At 37.2% G+C, this 20,658-nt stretch overlaps 1 protein-coding gene across 15 annotated transcripts in view; it reads left to right on the forward strand.

Annotated features, from left to right (window-relative positions):
* KDM6A (lysine demethylase 6A) overlaps positions 1-20,658 on the forward strand; it is a 151,929-nt gene that overhangs the window by 34,298 nt on the left and 96,973 nt on the right. For all 15 annotated transcript variants that reach the window (XR_004238548.1, XR_004238551.1, XR_004238550.1 and 12 more), the window contains exons 3-4: positions 90-198; positions 12,063-12,112. Coding sequence is in view for 7 of the 15 variants with exons in the window: in XM_032100976.1 (XP_031956867.1) it covers positions 90-198; positions 12,063-12,112 (159 nt within the window). In the remaining 8 variants the exon portion in view is untranslated. The remainder of the gene's footprint in view (positions 1-89; positions 199-12,062; positions 12,113-20,658) is intronic.

Below are 20,658 nucleotides of genomic sequence, written 5' to 3' on the forward strand. Positions count from 1 at the left end.
AGCTAATGATACTTCATTATTTCTCAGAAAATGTGTTATTTGCTTTAGTAAAATACAGAATTTTGAAAACCTTTATTTCTTTTTCCCAGGCTGTTCGCTGCTATGAATCGCTAATTTTGAAAGCTGAAGGAAAGGTCGAGTCTGATTTCTTTTGTCAGTTAGGTCACTTCAACCTCTTATTGGAAGATTATCCAAAAGGTAAAAATTTTTATTTCTTTTATTTGATAAATGTCTTTGGGGGATTGTTCTTTGGTGTAGGTGACACAACAGAATGAAAAACATTGGGCTAAGTCACTGTTTACTTGGTTTGTACTGCCTTTCAGAGCCCATAAAAGAATTGAGAGTGGAGATGTCTTTACAAAAACAACTGTACTCTTACTTCTTGTTCTTTTTTTTTTTTAATGAAAAAAACCAAACCAAAATTTTTCTGGTTCTGGTGTGAATATGAAGTTGGCTGGCAGGCCCAGTGTCTGATGGCTGCCTTCCTTTCAGTGATCGTGGGATGTTGGTGAGAGCTGGGTAGAACAGGTCAGAATATTTACTTTTTTTCCCATGGGATGTCTTTTTTCATTGTTGTTGCTTTTTAGTTTTAACATGAATGCAGTTCTGTTTGTGTAGAGAAATAAACAACACTCTCACCCTCAAAATGTGTACTCCCACCCCACGCCTTTTTCCAAACACACAAAGATACTGGATTACAATTTCCTTGGGATGCAGAAACAGGGAGATGAGTTATAACTGAGAGTAGTTCCAGAAGCACTGCTTGGTGACTCAGGCTGGCTGTGGGCTGTTTCATAGCAGTTTGTCTGTGGGTCCACTGGTTCTGTGTCTGACATTAAACAGTGTGAGTTTGGGTTTCTGGGACCTTCATTTCTAAAGTGAAAAACATGTAGATTTGATACTGCTTAGGAGGAATTTGCAGGTATCTAAATTCAGTCTCTAAATTCAGAAGGGTTTGGATGATGGAGGCATCTGTCTTGTACCTCATCCCATCCAATTAGTTTGATATAACCACTGGTGTTTCCAAATCCAGAGACATGGGAAAAGCTGCAGGGAACACAGCAGTATGCTGCCTCTAAAATTTAGTGAAGAATAGTCTGATCCTATGTTTTTATTTTAAGAAAATTCTGCCACCTGCTCTGCAGAAAAACTTAAACCACTGTTTCTGATACACCTAATAAAACTAGGTATGAGTGATGTGTGTGCAGTATGACTTTCTAGATATATTTTACTTAGCAAAACCAGCCCAGGATTATGGACTGAACTGTATTAACTCTTCTTTTGAGTTGATAACAGTTAAGAGTGACAGGACCAGGTGTTGCTGTGGATCAGAGGCAGGGTTTACTGATGGGGCATCTGCTTGCTATTGTACGTAGTTTTAAAAACAAGCATAAAAAATCCAAATGATGGTTGAAAATATCAGTTCTCCAAAACTGTAAAAGAGCATTAGCACAACAATGTGAGAAGAAACATTTAGCCATTAAAGATCTGAATTAAAGTACTTAATGCTTTCTCAGATGCTATTTAATGTCACATCTCAGTCGTACAAGAAGCCTCAAGAAGACAAAAAGCTTCGTTAGTTACGGAGTATTAAAAACAAAAGATGTATCTGTATTTTCAAAGTATAGTAGTAATTAAAAATACTGGAGGAATTTTAGTTGATGTAAAAAGGGAGGTTAAAGGGGTTTTTTTTATTAACTGAGGGACATATGTTCCTGTTAACTACAGTTTTTGAACTCGAGTACCAAAGACTGTAAAACTACTACCCTCAATGCAGAAAGTCATAGGTGTTCTATAACTAATTTACTGATGTTATTTGAAAGAAGTAGAATGCTTGTGTTCCATTATAAAGTAAAAGTAAATTTCATTACATGATACAAATTTTGTTACTTAAATTATCATACATTCTAATTGCATTACAGTTAAATTTTACATGATTTAGAACAGAAAAGTAAAGGGAGTTCAGAATGTTTTGATGTCAATAATGTATATTTTACCCAGTTTTTAAGTCCTGAAGCTCCAGAAGTATAAAATGCTGAAGGAGCGCGATCTTCAGAACCATAAATCTGTGTAGTCTGAAGTTAGTCATGGACAAAGTTATGGAGAAGTCAGTGTGTTTAATGAATTGGATATAATTAATAAAATACCACAATATAGCAGCATGTATGATGTTCCATGATTTTTTCCTTGGAAGCTTGTTACTTAATTAAATATCCTCAATAAATGTGTACACCTTTGTATATAATGCATATATGAAGTGTCTTTTATAAAGGCAGAAGTGGTAATTCCTTTGTTTAAAAATGCTTGCAATGAAGTTTGTGCAGAGCAGAACTGGGATCAGTGGTCAAGATGAAGCAATGCTGGTATGATAGAGATCTGGGTTTCATGTTGGTAGTTTCTTCTCTTTAGATCTGTCTCATTTTTTCACAGACACATTGGCAGTGAAGGATCATGCACCTGGGTGCATTTGTTGTGCGTTACTATTTTTATGTAGCTAATACCTTCTTCTGAACACAATAAAAATGACTGTAGGTCATTTCTTTGTGAGAATTAGGATGCATACACCATAAGAGGAACCTTGAGAAAAAGTCATGATGGGTTGCATCATTGAAACTCACATTATTGGTGCTAATCCTGCCCTTGCTGCATATACTCACAGGGTATCAGTGAGGGACAGGCTACCTTTGAATGTGCAGTAAGCTGATGTCTATATAACTTTGGTTTTTTTTAATGAAACCTGTTAAATCTTGTAATTTCGCTTGAAGTGCATTATATTTTCTGTCACTTGCAGCCGCAGAATTCCAAAATCAATATGCTTTTATTTTTCTTCCTTAAAAGGACTTACTTATCTCCAAGAAAAGTTTTTAGTTCAGAAATTGCTGGGTGAGGTTCTTTCTTCTCAGTATTATACCTGAGCTTAGACGGGAGTATCAGTGCTGCTGCTAGCCTTTAAAAGACCTGAAGCTGCTCTGCAGGTTGCAATTTTCCCAAAATGCAGTAAGTTTGATTTGCTGTTGATAGCTAAAGGGTCTTCTCTGCAGCCATGGAATGGAGTTGTATTATCAGCACACTTCTGCTGTTAGGAGAAGGTCCTACGCAAGGGATCAGCCTTTTTACAGATTTTGAATCCAGTGGGACGCTGACTTATATTCAGATACCACCAAGATTGCAGATGGGTTGGTTTCAGCTTAGCATGTATGTTCAGGGTGGGTTCTGTGCTCAGCTTTCATTGTCTTGATTGTGACTGGTCAGAATTTGCCTTCAGGATTTCCCAAAATGGGAACATTGACTCCTCCTAGTGAAAACTATTTCATTTCCTCAGTACCATTTTCTTAACTCTTTTCTGATTCTTCCTCCTTTCTTTTTTGATAAGGCAGCTATTCCTCAGCTATTGGATTGTTTTGGAGGTTCCCAAACCTTTTGTTCCCTGGGTGTGCCCCGAGTGGCACCCCCTTGTTTGTGGGCTGCTTTGTGCTGGCGCAGCTGAGCCTGCAGCTGTGTGGGGAACTGATCCAACTGCAAAATAACCCGGCACAAAAATGCAGTGCAGTTGCCCCAGAATGTGAAACCTCAGCCTCGGGTTTTGCTGGAGGAGTTTGATGGGTTGTCATGGGGGCCTTTGGATTCTGGGAGCATTCTGAATCCAGCTAGGACTCCCTGGTGTGAACCTGTGAATTTTGTTTGCTACTGAATTCCTTGGGACAGATGGGTTTTATACCAAATTATTGTGCTCTGGTCTTGAAGGAAACTGATGCTCCATTGGTAGTTGGAGATTATTTTTTATTTCATGACTGACTGGTTTCCATAAGCAGTACGGAGTGCAGATAGTGATGTTTTAAGGTTTGGATTCTAGTTGACTTGAGTTCTAATTGACGGCTGTTTAATGAGCTCGTGGATTGACATCATCTGTGTTTTCCTTAGGGATCTTTATTTTGCAGAAGGGTCACATGCATTGACCGTGTTCAGTTTGTGACTTGGAGGACAGCTCACAGTGGCACAAATGAAGATGTGCTTTAATCATTCGTCTCCTTGAAGTGCTGTTCTCTAAGCAAAATTCCTGGAAGTAGAAAATGCAGTTAATGAATGAATGATTTGAGAAAAACATGCAATTATTTGTGCCACAGTTACTAAAACACAATAATGCAATCAAATAATTCTTACTGTTGTACTCAAGTGGTAGTCTCAGTTTTAAATGTTCTATGTCAGAACAGTTTTAGCAGTACTTATTTTGATTATAGATAGTGACTGCTTTGTCATAAACACTAATACAAAAACATTTTAAGTCATTTATGAGATAGTGTTTGTTAGTTCAGGGGCATTTTTTTAGCAATTGTTAAGCTAAAATTTAAAACAATACTGAAAAGAAATACAGAATGTTTATTGAGCAGCTCTTTCATTATGATGCAACCTAAACCCAAAATTTAAACTGGTTTTGACTGTTCTTTTGTAAAGTTGTTTGGTTGCGGGAAACTCCCAAATTCAACAATGTATATGTGTTGCTTTTTACTTAGAATTCCAGCTTTGCAGGGAATTTCTCTGTGGTGGTTAACATCTTTCAGGAATTTGAAAGGAAGTATTGTCAGTGGGAAGCATTTTCATGTGCTGTGCTCTGAGGTGCAGGGTAGTAAGAATAATTTTATAAAATACAAGGGAAAATTTCCCAGCATGGACAGAATTGTGCTGATTCCTGCCAGGCTGTCTTGTCCTACTGATGAGTCCTGGAGAACTAGAATAAATTAAATAGCTCGAATGAGTCAAGGAAGAAATGACTGTGTTTCAAATAAATGAGATATTTAGGTTTAAGGTTTTTTATTTTGTTGTTTGTAACTGGTAATAACTGGTAGAATTTGAGTTGCTTCTATTTAGAGCTGTTTAACAGAATCCTGAAGATGAGATAAATATTGGGTGATTTAATTTCAGGTGGTTTAAACCATTATGTGAAATTTCTGTAGAAAGAAGGGAGCTTAGAACTTTAAAATGTTCTTTATAAATTGTGTGCATGTGGAGTAGGGGTTAGCAGTAGACAGTTCTATTATAAAATATACCTGGGCCATGTTTTTGACTGATTTTCTGAAAATTTTCACTCTGGACAGTGTTCTAAATAAACAATTGTTAAAAGTCCTTTAGTGGAATATGCTCTTGGAAGGATTTTTGAGCTTGATGAGAATCCATTTGGTTTCTTCACTGATTCTCAATATTTTAAGATCTTCATAGAGTTCAACGTGTAAAGGATTTCTATAACTAAACGTCTTGTCAAACTCTTGTATATCTTTCACATTTAATACTTTATGGGACAGTGGGCTTCACACCACTTTGCTGCTGCATTGTATTTCCAGATGAGGATGTGGAATTGTTAATAGAATTTCTTAGAGGACTATTTGATGATTTTTCTTTCTTAAATATATGCCTGTGTTGCTTTTGTGTGTCAGTCTTCATTCTGTGTTAAAAGGAAGACATGCTTCAGGCTTCTTTGATTGTCTCTTTGGTACTTTCAGTACAAATCTCTGGAGGAAACAGAGAGCAGCATCTGCCTGAGGCCTTAAAACAGAAGACCTGAGTGGCATTTTGCTAGTTTCACTTCCATGACATTTTTTTTGTTATTACAGAATCGTAGAATCATGGAAGTTGGAGAAGGCCTTTAAGATCACCCAGTCCAACCATTACCATAGCACTGCCAAGGCCACCACTGCACCGTGTCCCCCTGCATCACATCTACATGTCTTTTAAATACTTCCAGGAATGGTGACTCCAGCATTTCCCTGGGCAGCCTGTGCTGATGTCTGACAACCCTGTCATGAAGAAAATATTCCAAATAGCCAATCTGTACCTCCCCTGGTGCAGCTTGAGGCCACTTTGTCTTGTCCTGTCAAGACTTGTTACTTGGAAGTAGAGACCGATCAACACCCACCCGGGGGACAGCCTCCTTCCAGGTGGTTTGTAGAAGGCAGTGAGGTCCCCAAGCCCCTTTTTTTCCAGGCTAAACACCCCCAGTTCCCTCAGGTGCTCCTCATCAGATCTGTGCTCCAGATCCTTCCCCAGCTCTGTTGTCCATCTCTGAACACGCTCCAGCATCTCAGTGTCCTGCTTGTCGTGAGGGGCCCCAAACTGGCACAGGTTTCAAAGTGTGGCCTCACCAGTGCCCAGTACAGGAGGACAATCACATCCCTGGTCCTGCTGGCCACAGTATTGCTGATACAAGCCAGGTGGCATTTGCCTTCCTGCCCCCCTGGGCACACTTGGCTCATGTTCATCCAGCTGGTGACCAGCACTCCAGAGCCTTTTCCGCCAGTCACTTTCCAGCCCCCCTTCCCCCAGCCTGGTGGGGGAGTTGTTGTGACCCAAGTGCAGGACCTGGCACTTGGCCTTTTGAACCTCAGCCCTCGTTGCCCTTGTCCAGGTTGTGACAAACAGGAGTGACCCCCAGACTGAGCTCTGGGGAACACCCCTGGTGACCGGCCACGAGCTGGATGTAATTCCATTTCCCACCACTCTCTGAGCCTGGCCATCCAGCCGGTGTTTACCCAGCAAAGTCAATTCTATTGGCTCAACCTTGGAATTTTCTCACCTTTTGATGTCTTTCATTTTATGGCAGAGCACTTTTCATCTTACTGGGTTAAAACACCATGGTGGCTAAAACCTGCACTATATATGAGTTGTTTCTGCAACCTGCATATATCTCTTAGGTGTTTAATGAAGATTTATTTTTTTCCTGGAAGCAGTCACATTTAAATCAGCAGATGTGCTCTTTCCAGGCTTCCCTTGCGCAGTTCTTCAGCTAATTTTCTATTTTACTATTAGTTTCACATCAGCTAAGCACTAAGAAATATTAGTGCTTGTTTAAAAATTAAATTAAAAATAATTGTGTTTAAGAAAACACATACTGACACAGAACAATATGGAACTTTGGTTTGTATTAAAGTTTTCTTTTCAGGGTATGTCATCAAATTAATGCTTACTGTTTCTAAGTTCAGCAAGCCAAAAATTTGTGTTAGTCACATTTAGCCTTGCAAGGTGCCACTAGATGGTGTTAGTATGTAGTTCACTTTCTTCTTGCTCAATCACTAAAATACTCAAACTGCTCCATGTTTGCATCACTTTTGAAGGCCTGTAAGTTTTAAGGTTAGAGTCGATCATAAAAGCCATCCTCTGTAACTGCATGATTTGTGATGAAATGTGCTAAAGATGACAAGTGGGTGGTTGTCACTCGGTCTAGACATTTTTCCTCTCCATTGTCACCTTGCTTGTTTGTTTAGGTCACGTGTTTAGATTCTGAATACAAAGAAAGATTGTCTTACCTTACTACTGAAACAATTAAGTTTTGCCACTATCTTATGAAACTAAGTAGATTAAAAAAAAAAAAAAATCCTGAAACCACATATGTGATAATTATGTCAGATTTGGGTTTTATTCTCTATATGATATGAAGAAATCTTAAACAAAGGGAAATAAGGAGTAAGTGTCATCCATGTCCTGATTCCGACATGTCCCTTGATCCTATGAAAGTAGGAGAGGAAGGCAGACTCTTAGGGGGCACATTATAAAGGCTGTCAGGGTTAAAGTAAGCATTCATATTACAAAGTGGGTAGTTCTGGGTGACTGAAAACTTAAAAGAGGAAACCAGTGGACTCCAGAGTGTGAACTCATTGAGGGTCATCTCTGCACTAGGTGCCTGAGGATTCTGAAGTGAGCCTGAGCTGAGGAGGATTCTTACTGTTCAATGGTTGCAATTTTTTTAGAAAGGCGGTGTTTTGCTTTTCAGGTAATTTTCAGAGCTATTTCAGGTAAACATTTTATTTTCATCGAGCAATACAGCCGATGGTGATTGATTTGAAAAGCCATGTATAGCTTTGGGGTATACATGTCCCCTCCTCTGGGGAGGACAGTAAATGCTGCATCTGCCACTCTCACAGGGGTTTCAAGAACGTGATCACAAGGGTTACCTGTTAGGAAAATAATATACATGGCCAGGTTTTGGAGAGAGGTGTTCATAGCAAGAGTGTAAACTGATACAGTAAGAAATGGAATAATGGACAGAAGGATGGAAATAGGTAACTGAATACTTCTTTCAGTACTTCTCGAGTCTCTTGTCCAGTGTTGTTTTAGAATGTGGTTTTAGGAGTTTTCTGTGGTTGACTACAAAATATAGTTGATAGTGAAGCAAGAGGCATTGTCCTGCTGTTGACACTCAGTCCTGTTCTTTGAGTCTAGACTTGCATTTTCTGGATGCTCATGAGTGTTTCACATGCAAGGAAAAAAGAAGTTTTTATGTCCTTAATTGTCTTTGTACAATTCCATATGTGTAAGAATTTCAGTGGCAAACTTGCAGATTGAAAAAGCTCAATAGTAAGTTCCTAATCAAAAGATTGTCTGCAGAATCCTGCTGTGCCTAAGAGTGATTTCAGAGCACTCATTTCACAATGTTCAAAAAGGACATCATAACTAAAATGGGGTAATTCACTTGTATCTGTAAAAATGAGAGTTGACCCTATGTTGAAAGAGGGGCAGTAGTTGATAGAATCTTTTTGTGACAAAAATTGTCTCACTTTGGAATGACCAGTCCAGGATGAAAAGTAAAGGTGCAAAATGATATTGCAGCCTTTAGTGTTGGGATTTTTTTGTTGTTGTTCATTTTTGTTTGTTCTTGGTTTGGTTGTTTTGGTTTTTTTTTTTAATACTGGTAATGTACTGTATAACCCAAGTAACTGGGATTTTTTTTCTTTTTAATAAACCGGGGAGTATCATCCTGCAGTTAGAATCATAACACTGACAAAGCACACCATGTGTTACAGATAGGGACTTGTGTAAAATTCTTGAGTCTCTGCAGATTCAGTTGCTCTTTTTTTCTTATTTTAAAATAAAGTTTGCATTTTGAGGGATTTATACTTACTTCCTCTAGATACAAAGTTAATTTAAGGCAGAAGTTGCTAGTAGTTCCACAGTACACATTTTAGATAAGGTACTAATATCTACACCATAGAATTTAGGATGAAATCTACTTATTGGTGACTCACTCAGGGACTGTGAAATATGATAGGGTTCAAAATTTATGGTTCATGTTTTGCTTTACAGCTAGGTTGGTTCAGTTTTTAAAAAATCTTGCTTTCATAATTTGATTTCTGGCATCTTATATGCAAGATTCTTCTTAGGGATATGCTTGATTAGGGGTGTTTCATGTGGGCTCTGGCAAAGAACCCAATTTTCTTTAATCCTTTTTTTCTGTTTTTCCGTTCTTTTAATCCTTTTTAGCAGAACTTGAGTGCTCGTGGAGCACATGTTTAATGTAGGTGTTTAATGTCGTTGTAAAAAGGGCTGAAATCGGGTTTCACAGGTAACTTACTGTAAGTTCGGCACTTGATAATACTGAACTTGTGCATAGTAACACTTTTTAGTTGTCTGGCTTACCTGAGGAGGAAAGGGACATTTAGCTCTGGTTTAAGGGAACCCTCCATGTTTCATCTCTACGTGTTTTCAGCAGAACACGGGGAATTTTAGCATTTTATCTGCAAGAGGTAGAAAGAGGATGCTGTTACCTAGAACAGGCTATATCCCTGGGGGTTTCTGAACCCACAAGAAAGATTGGGCACTGAGGACACTGAGGAAGACTGAAGTGTCCTCTTTCTTCCTCTGAAGAGTAACGTGGCTCCTTAGAGCAGAGGCCTTATCTTCTTACCATGTAAACACAAATAGGCTTCAGCAGTCCATGCTTCCCATGTGCTTGCTTTTAATTGTAACTGGGCTTGGCACATTGAAGCAATCACTTCAGCTGTTCCTGTGGGAAGTTGCTAAACTTTATTGAAGAATGGAAGAGTTAGAAAAGAAAATCATAGCCAAACATCCTGTTTCATAAAGGAAAACTGGTGGAATATCATGGAGCAAAGGCTCCATTCTGTAATAACTTCCCTATGTTAAAAGGATGTGTTAGAATTTTTCAGGGCAAGTTTATTCTTGCTTTCTTTTTTCCTGTTCTTTCTTTTTAAGGTCTTCTGTTTATTTATGTATTTTTTTAATACTGTTGACATTGTATAAACTTATTAGCAGTGCCTTAACTGCTACAGGGAAGCATGTTCCACCTCTCCTTTTTAATGAATATGCTCATGTGGGCACTTCCTATATTTTTTAACAGCTACAGTGAAAATGTTCTCCCTTTTACTTTCTTCATATAAATTTTCAGCATTTTATTTAATGTTCCTTTCATCTTTTTATCCATATCCCCTGTATAATTGACTGCAGTAGTTCCTTTTTTAAAAAAAATAATAGTTTACAAGAAGTTCTCAGTTTCTTAAATCTTGCATAATATGGTACTGTTGACCTGAGTATTTGAAATGCACTTTAACCCTTAAAATTGGGATAGGTATTGCTTGAGTAAAAAGAAAAAAAATCCTTTTATTTAAGTGTGATGTGATGCATTACAAAACTTCCATAGTGCGTGTGCATGTTCCTGTTGGGGAAAGCAAAGTCATTACCATGTTCAGAAGATAACTTTTCAACAAAAAGGAATCATTATTAATGATGCCTGGGAAAAGTTGGATCTAGAAGGACTTGGGGGGGGGGATGGAGTAGGAGGTTATTTTGTGTTATTGTGAGCGTCTTTTAAAACATAATTACAGAATGTGACTAAAATATGCTTAGTTTTAATATTCTTCAGTTTAAATTGTTAGACTGAAGTCATATCCTTCAGTTTGTTTCAGGGTTTTTGGGGGGGGAGGGAGGGGTGGAGAAGGAAGTGTATTCTTTATTGTGAAAGACTTAGAATGGATTTTTAAGTAATTTTATTTGTCTGAGTTGCATGTAAGCATTTAAACAGATTGCATGTTAACAGTGTGTGGTCAATGAGTGTTCTTCTAAGGTAATTTTTCTAATATGGGCATCTAAATAAATCACAGTTTAGAGCATCAAAATTAGAAATTTGCCTCACAAGCATTTTAGTGGGGAGGGGAACCTCATGGGCTTGGATCCGTGTGTGCCTGTTCACAAATAAAGGTTGAGTCTTCATAGACAGATGAGTGCAAGGGCTCTGTGCCTTTATCATTACCTGTATGTTGTTCTTATTTCACTTAAGCACAAGAATTTCTGTCAAGTTACAGAAATTAATATGCAAGACAGGCATTGAAGGGTGATAGCATTTATGGACATTGTTTATCCGTGGTGCTTGCAGGAAATGAACCTGCACATAAAGTACACGTTGTTCCTATGTCTTAATCTGTTTAGTGCTTATGGTTTTTCAAAGCAGGAGTTGCCTTCTTCTGTTGTTTGGTTTCCACAAGTTGTGTGTTTTCCATTCTTAAATCTTAGGGAGCAAACACTTGAAAAATCAGTATCTTGGTGTTACTGCAGTGAATCTTTACTTGAAATGCTTCATTTTTGATGGTTCCTAGTGCTGTGTTCTTAGAAAAAAGCAAAGTCTCTGTTGTAGTCCGAGGTGGCCTGCTAGCCCAAGGGCAAGATGAATCAACCAGAATTTTTAGTGAGAAAGTGGGATACAGGAATAGTGATTTGAGAAATTGGTTGCTAAGTAGAGTTGATATTCCACTGAACAGAGCTGTGCTTAGCACTGATTTCCAGGTTAGTCTTGGCTGTGGCTGTTGAATAAAATGTAAGCTTTTATTTTTTTCTGCTTGCTTTTGTTTCTCAGAATGAAAGGCCATGTGAAATTGATTTCTCTTTGTATGTCCCTCCTCACCAGTTCTTCAGAAAATACAGGGCATCAGGGAGCGTGGTAAATGAGCTACATGATTAAATTTTTAAATCTTACAACAGCTTTGTCCAGGATGAAAATCCCAAAATTTCAAATTATTTCTTTGTTATAGGTTTTCTTTAAAATATTGCTTGATTTACATTTGTAAGATTAATAATAAATATTCTTTTTCATTGACATTTCATAAAACAAAATTATAATTTTAAGGAATGCATTGGCCACAACAGTGTACTTATCATGGCAGTGTTGCTTTTATTAAACCATTTATCATTTTAATGTTGTGTATTCTGACTCTTAAGGATTTCTATCTTTTTCTTCAAAGAAAATGAAACAAAACAAATTGAACATTCATTTTTCTTTCCTACAGCATTATCTGCATACCAGAGGTACTACAGTTTACAATCTGACTACTGGAAGGTCTGTATTTGCTCTTTCTTTTTTTTTTTTTTTTTTTGAATGTGTCACTGTAAATGTTCAATTTTTAAAGTAGATTCTGTTCAATGTAAGTTTGGGGTAGCTGCAATTACTTTTTGGCATATTAATTGAGTCTTAATGTAAATGTTCACTTACATGTACAATTCATTATAAATTTCATTGAAAGTAAATCTTCACATCGTGTTGAAAAGGCAGCTCAATTAAGCTGACAAGTTTTAAATTATTTTTTTTGCCATTATTATCCATTACTTCAGGGTTTTTTTATGCAGCACAGATATTTGGATGTGTGTATGGAGAGCATCAGAATCACCTGAAAGCTGCTGCGCAGGCATTGGACTGGGAATGGGGAAAATGTTCTCAGGTTGCTTTTTTGTTTCCACAGACACCAAATTGTTTAAAGTCCTTTTCAGTATTTTAAATAACATTCCTACGTCAGATAGGAACAGATCCTGTTAGTGTAGCTGTCTTGTCTGGAAGTAGAGGTATTGTGTCTGTAAGTAGAGGTATCATGACTTCAGGTGAATAAAATTCAAAAAATTCATAAAATGGCATTGTCAGAAATAGTCAGCATTGGTATATTGTCACATGAAATAATTTGAAGCTCCTGATTGAGAGAGAGGTGCAGGAAAGCATGTAATACATTAGATACTTGTGTGGTCCTAAGCAGCTGTTTTCCTTAAAAGAGTGGATAAATGTGTGTTTCGTATACAGGGAGGGCTCATGAGGAGGTGTTGGTACCACATGTGGATGGCATTAGAGAAACATCACTTTGTGTGTTCTTTTCATTTATGTGGACTGTAAGAACGTTCTGAAAAAGGCTGTGGCAGCTTCTCCCATTTGGGCACAGGATGGGGAGAAAGGCAGGGTAAATTAAGGGTGGAAGAGTGAACTGGAGTTAAGTGTTTTATAGCAGGTAAAGGAGAGCTCCAGCTGGAGGATCCTAGGGGAAATTTTGGTGTTGTCTTGTAAAGCCCCTGCTCCAGCAGGAGTTATGCAAGTGCCATTTTTCACGGAGCCATTTTGGAGTTGAAGGAGTTTTTCCAGAAGTAACCCCTGCAGTTTTAAAATTACAACAATAAAAATATTAATCTGTTCTTCTTACGTGCTCTTGGAGAGCTGCTTTAAAGGTTGCTGTAAATAAGTGTTGAAATCGATCATTAATTAAAAATCGATTGTAATAGTTTCTGTTGTTTGTACTCTTTCACATTAAGCATGTCAGAATAGTTTATGACTGGAATTATTTTTTCTAGTTTTTATTCCAATGGCTCATTATTAAAATAAGTGGTATGTGATTACTAAGTTATTTCCCCTGCATTTTCAGAGAGTTCAGGGTGGAATGTAAATGATTATATATATTTCTATAGATGTAGGTTGTTCAGTGTAGCTCAGAATATTATCTGCAATTAAAACAAATATAAACTCTTGACTATTTTGCAGTTTTATTTCAAGCACTGATGGCAATAAAATTTGTTTGTATACAATGTGTGATATTTTAACACACCTGTTTCTTGTATATGTCTCCAAAATTTTCCCATGCAGAGATTATTTCAAACTGTTCCAGTTGCAAACATGAGGGCATTGTTTGCAGCTGACAAAAGAACATTTTCACTTATACAAATTAAAAATTCAACCCAACAGCAACAACAAAAAGAAACCAAAACCCAGTGTTTTTTCTCCAGGTTGGCCTCCCCTGGGAAAGATATCACTGTGAGCTTCCTTAAAAATGTGTAGTCCAAAGTGGTTCTTTTCCTATAAACTTATGAGGTTTTATTAATTTTGATATTCATGAAAAAGAGCTTGAAAGAGTCCAAACCCCTTTTTCAGCTAATAACTTTTTTACTGAAAGTGGTAAAAATCACAGGTGAATCATATTTCATCTTATTAATGGATGATGAAGCTATTCTGGAGCTGGCAGTGGGAAGTTGCCTGGATTGGGTCTAGAGAAAGTTGTTTCCCCTCCTCCCTCCAACTGAGAGGATTTATTGTTTCTTGTCATCCTTAATGCCTTGTATCTGTAAGAAACCATTTAGTCAAGAATGGTAAGTTTATGGTGTATTTTTGGCCACACTTTTATGCTGTTTTGTTCTACTTTGTGGGTTTTTTGTTTTTTTTTTTTCCCAAAATGATACAGATGGCAAAAAAACCCCAGTCTCATTTCCTTATTTTACTGTTGTGGAATTTTAAAGAAGTTTTTTTTTAATTTTAATTTTTTTTTTAGTTTTTACAGGTCAGGATGTCATCAGTTAAGTTGTTGGAATTTGTGATGGTAAAGAAAGGAAGAGAGAGAAGGGTGTGAAGGAAGGGTGGTATTTGTGAGCTGTGTGCGAGATCTGGGAAGCTGGAGAGTGCTGAATCACATGAAGGTTATTATGTAAGGCAGGTCTGAAGTCAGACAGGAACAGCCTTATAAACTTGGGCAATGTATCTGAAATTACAAACTGTCATGCAGTGCAACTTTACATGGTTGAAATAAGTGTCCTCTATGGGCTTTGTTTTTTAAAGAGAGAATTTCCAGAAGAATTGTGAGAGTTTTCAGATTGCTTTGAGTGTAGTTTTGCCTCCTTTTGAAAAGTATTTTTACTCTCTGCTACTTTGGATTTTTAGAGTTGCATGGGGTCGGTAATTGAGCATTATTTTCATGCATTGTTCGTTTCATGGTACTCAGTCTGTATTTCCTTTCATGAAAAAAGCATTTTACATTGTTTTTTTTCCCCCATACATTTTTCTGATGGTCTGAATTTTTGTATATTTTTCTGATAGTCTGGTCTGAAACAACCAGGTTGTTTTCTGTCAGAATTTGATGCATTGGTTGTTTTGTTGCTGTTATAATAAGCATTGTGTTGATCCTATGGAACAAAAAGAGAAGGAAAAAAACACTTCAGAAATTATATTCTGGATATATACTGCAGTGACAGGAGTGAAGGTGAAAGGTTAGGAAGATGCTGTATTTTGCCACTTACCAGATCAATACTCCCTCTGTGCTGGTGAGATATTACTTCCTTTCAAAACTACCTGTATGGATAGTTTAGAAGGTGTTGGGTTGCATTATGCCGCATATTCCAAAATAGACCATTTTTTGCTGTAATCTTTGGGTACTCACAGATCAGTGTAAAATGTCCTGCAGAAAACTGAGTTTCTGCAATTTTTGACTACAAAGGCACTGTGGTACCTTAACTCTGCATTAAAAAAAAAAAAATTGACTTGAAGTGTGGTGAAGTAAATATCTCAACTTGGATAAAAGCCGATCTAACTTTCATTCTTGCATTCAAGTAGTTCTTTCAATGTCTCTTCTTATGTGCCTATGCTAAAATAAATCTCCCTTCTGTGCAATGTACTTCATTCTGATTTCTTTTTAAAACTCCCCTGTGTCAACATGTTGGGGGAGGTGAGGAGGACTGTGGGGGATGAACGGATACAAAGGGCAGTTCAGGAGAGGGAGACAACAGCTAGAGCTGCAGTTTGTAGATGTTGATGCTCCTGGGAAAATAAAGATATCAAGTGTAAATGTCTGCCATGATTATCAGTTTTGACATATTCTGAGGAGGCAGGATTAGAAGCTCAGCAAGGAGTAAGATATTCCTGATTTTATCCAAACATGATGGCAGATATCTGGCACCTGTAGGAAGTTATTTTAATCATCTTGTGTTTGTATTATAATGGACTTAATCATACTGAACTCTTTTATGTAATGCCTGGCTTTGGGTAGGGCTGTCCTACAGAAATTCTATTGCACAAGTGAATTGAGTGTTAAGCATATAAAACATCTGGGTCTGTTGCACTGACATAGTTGTCCAGGGCAGGGAAGACCTAGAAACCTTATTCCACAGATTTGGGGCTTCAAGAGGTATCAGTGCTCCCTAGAGTGATTCCTGGGGGAGTTCTTGAGAGAAGAACTTGGTTATCCAGTATTTAGATTAGATCTCTGCTTAGGCATGGCACTGCTATTGCAGCTCTTGTGTGGTTTGATAATCTTGATTAAAGAGTGTTTGTGGCCTTCACAGGTAGGTAAATGTTCAGATATTGTCAGTTAGGAGTTGTGTGCCTGCAGTTGTAGCAACACAGAGTTTGAATAAATAAAACCTTTTGGTACAGTTATATTAGGTAGCAGCAAACTCCTTTATGCTGATTCTCTGAAGTGTTTTCATGAGCATCTATTAGGGACATCTCTTTTTCTGGGGAATGAACATGAAGATTTCTAGACACTGTTAAATTCAGGGGATTGTGGACAAGTTATAAGGAACATGAGAACGGCACTACTGAAGTCCATTATTCTGTGTTAATTCACCAGAGTAGCGTCCTGCTGGCTTAAGTTTTTTTAATAACAAATTGTGTTTTATCAGAGTAACAGAGGGTACACAGGTACTTAAACATTTCTGTTTACAGGTGAATAAATTGAAGGATTGCCAGAGCACAGCATTTAAAAATGCAGCTTAAAATGGTGGACATTACTGTGAAAATGAGTTCTTTCTTTATCAAGGAGGACTCTGCTGTGGAATAGGATGCTGGAACTTAAATTGAGGATGCCTGAGAAAGAAAAGAAACCTTGATTTATTCAGCTATGCTCAACTGTAGTATCTCTTTATTGAGCAGTGCTTGGAGTGGGTCAGTCAGAAAGTCTGAATGTTCCTTGAAATGTTTAAGGAACACTTAATTAGTGAGTTATATCCTCCAACATGTATTCAGATTTAGAATTCTTGTTAGCTGTTGACTTTTGCTGGAAAGTTGCCTAGAAGGAAAGTAAATCTGTCAGGCACTCGTTATCATTTTATGAAAATGGCTTTAATCACCTTTCTTTTTAATAAAGATTTCATTTATGTGGACGAGGTGAAAGCATCAAAGAGGTTTGATAAACTCCAGGAAGGATTTTCAAAGACCTACTTCTGTGTTACAATGGATTTTAAGAGCATCTGAGTCCAAATGTAGTGCAAACTGCATTTACAGTTGCAAGGCTATACTGTAGAACACTGAGTGGTCTAGTTAAGAAAAATAGATAAATTGAAGAAGGGGAAGTAAATTCCATAATTTTGCAGCAAGGTAAGTAAGGTGTTGGTTTAGTTCTGGAAAATTCCTGTTTTGTACTCCCTGCCTGTGTTTACTGGATAGTAGAATAAATTATTGTTTATGAAGTTTTACCTTTTTCACATTTATTTCTTAAATCAATTATTCTTGAAAATAAAATTTTGGCTCTATGTGTACAAATAGGAGAATTTCCCCTCACTTTTTTCAGGTAGTCTTTATAAAACAGAGGAGAATCCAAAACTGTATGGAGAAAAAAGCCTCAAAAACCAAACCAGAAAAACAAACAAGAAACCAAACTAAAAGCCACCAAAAACCCCCAAAGAAAATCTCCTGACCTGAAATTCTCTTCAGAAAGCCAAATGTCAAAGGAAAATTCAGTTGTGTATGTGGATGCTAATCATGGAAGAGGGATATGATCTCAGTCTGTGCTGTTGTTGGTTTGTTGCAGAAAGCAATTTTATAACACTCCTTTTTATGTTGATCTAAAGTGTGTTTGAGTGCCAGGTAATACTTTAAAATGCTGTTCTATAATTAGAACTATGTAGAAATTTCTCAAGCTTATGGCTAAAACTCTTGGAATTAGTAGCAAGGCTTTTTTGTTCCAAAGAGATAAAGTAACTAAAGACCACGGGTGTTAGTTTTCAAATGTGACCTGCTGTTTGTTTTAATTGTTTTATGCAGCTTTTTTTCATCAGTATACTTTTTTTCTGTTTTGTTTGGTGAAATGGCTTTTTATTGGTATGTTTTCTTAATGCTATAAAATAGGAAAATAATTAAAAAGCCATTATTCTTTAATTTTATATGTTTTGCTGTCTCTTTCTCTCCAGACTGTAAGTCTGTTTCTCCCTTTATAAACAGTTGGACAAAAAGCAATTACTAGACATACTGATAACAGCAAATAAGAGAACATTTTGCACCTTGGAGATCTGTTATAAGACAGCAATTTTCCACTTCATTGACTCACAACTGTTTTATTTTCTGCAGTAAACTCAAAAAACCAAGTAGTTTTTTGAACAGAATTCATAGAAAATTTCATTATTTTTTAATTAGATATAAATGCTTGGATTAATTGAAACAGTGCAGTGGTGTAGGATCAGTAGAAATTGCTGGTGCAGATACCCTCCTGGAACAAAAGTTGGGAGAAGTAGGATGATTTGTGAACACTGCTTTTTATTCCAGCCCTTAGGTTTTTGAAACTTTTTTTTCCAAGAGAATGGATATTCCATATAGAGAGATAAATTTCCCCTCAAAGGGTCCTCAGAGAACAACATTTTAAAATGACACAAGAAGCCTTTAATATAAATTATTGCCCCATAGCAACACAGGGTACCTACAGAAAAAGCAAAAAGAAACAATCCCTTTGATCAGAGAACAGTTAATTAGTGAAATATTGAGAAGAATTGATCAGGAAAGCAAGTTTCAAAAATTCTCACTGAAGGTGAAGTTTGCTGATGAAGACATTGCAAAAGGAACTGGGACATAGAGCAGTGACCTAAAGATGGGTACAGTAAAAACCTGCAATTCAGGATGTATTTGCAAATCAAAATGATAGGGTAGGAATAGAATAAATAGAAAGAGGAGATGGAGAATCAGAAAGTGAAAAATAGAATCAGGAATTAAATAAATATTCAATGGCTCTGTGAAGCATGGAGATATTAATAATACCTTCTATATGCTCTTCTGCCTGACAATATAATTGTTGTCAGTGATGCACATGGGATTCTGTACCACCCCTCACTTTTGACTAAAACAAGTTTTTTGATTTTAGTCCTTTCACTTGAAAAGTTTTGATGAAGACATTCTGGTTATGTTCTGAGAAGGTACAAAATACAACTGAAAAATAATACTTTCAAGACCTCTCTTGTAGACTGAGAGGAGACAAGCATGATGATATTATGTATCATGGAACAGCAAATGAAAAATAGAGATAAGTTTGTCCTAATTTTTGGATACTGATGAGAGTGGCTCATCATAATGGAGATAAAAAGCATTTTTATGGGATTTAATGGGGATAAGCATTTGCAGGAGACTGATGTGGAAAGCAGTCTGGAAATAGTCTGAGTTGATACTGTGTGATAATATAGGATGGGAAATGTTTGTGTCCATAAAAAGAAAAGAAGAAAAGGGGAGGGGGAAGGTTGAGGAGAGAAAAATCTGTAAGGCCAAGTGAGATTGAACAACTAATATGAGGAAGAGGAAAATGTGTCTGGAAGGAAGAGTGGCAGGATGTGGGGGAAGGAAAGTTCTGGCCTTGCTGAGAAACAGAATGAAAAGAAAATGAGAAAGGGAAACCCAAACTTTGAGGCTAAGAGCATATGGGGAGATGGGAGGAGGGTATATATAGAATAATACCAGAGTGGATTGTGGGAGATCTGAACGGAGACTTTTGCCAGCTTTCTCCCTAACAGCAACCTCTGTGTCATAAATTCACCAGGTGTGGTGGGAGAGATAACAAATTAAAAAAAGCCCAAAACCGAGGAAGACACTAAACTGTTCAGGTGAGGAGCACAGTATCATTCTCCATCAAAGGGCCTGGATGGCCTCTGTTCTGAGGAAGGAATAAGAAGCTAGAGTGTGAAGCACTGAGGATCACTCAGGGAGCTAGATAAGCAGATAATAAAAATTATGGATGTTTAGAGTGGAGGAAATGACAGTAGCAAGGCTTCAGTTGGTAAAAATGAGCTTTGTGCCCTGACCTTGCTGGAGAGCCCCTGGGAAGGGGAGGAGTGAGTTAAGATGACCAAAACTCCACTCTCAGTAATTAAACAACAAAGATTTTTTTATGTGTGTAGCTGTTACTGCAGATGGTGATAACTTAACAATTTACTGTCACAAAATAAAGGGGTTTACAGTAATACAGGATCTGGCAAGTACACAGAGTCTTTTACTGCAATGCTGATGAAAAATAGAGGAGGGCATATTTTCCATAATAACTAGGTATTGGGGGTGCAGTGGATGAAAGCAGTTCTGGTGAAAATTTTCTGATCCCAAGATGTACTGGAAGAACAAAAAGAGTGAGAAAAATAAAATGCAGTTATAGCATCAGCATAATAACAGATTTTTAAAGGTTGTTAATACTCATGATCTAATCATGAGTTTGTCCCTTTAGTCGGTCGTGGTGAATGGAAATTGCATTTAAGAAGATACTGAAAAATGTAGAAAAGTTGTTAAAAGAAGAAGACCCAAGAGAAATCTGGATTATGAAGACTGCTAAATGAAGGGCTAAATTTGTGAATTGTGCACCATATAATCTCTTTTCTCTATTGAAATGCTTGGTAGCTTTGGTAACACTGTAAGTGGGGTTATTTCAGCATCCCATAGGTGTGATCAGTTAGTGTGATTAATCTGTGACGTGAAAAAATTGGGATTTCTAAATTCAAACTGTGTTTATCATGACTGGGATTCTGTCTCTTAAGGTTAAAGGAATTAGGCATATGCCTTCAAAATACTTCAGAGAAATTTATTAATATAAAGGGAAAGTCTGGAATGCTGGAAAGGTATTGAGATTG

Source organism: Corvus moneduloides, chromosome 2, assembly GCF_009650955.1.
Source record: "Corvus moneduloides isolate bCorMon1 chromosome 2, bCorMon1.pri, whole genome shotgun sequence".
NCBI lineage: Eukaryota > Metazoa > Chordata > Aves > Passeriformes > Corvidae > Corvus > Corvus moneduloides.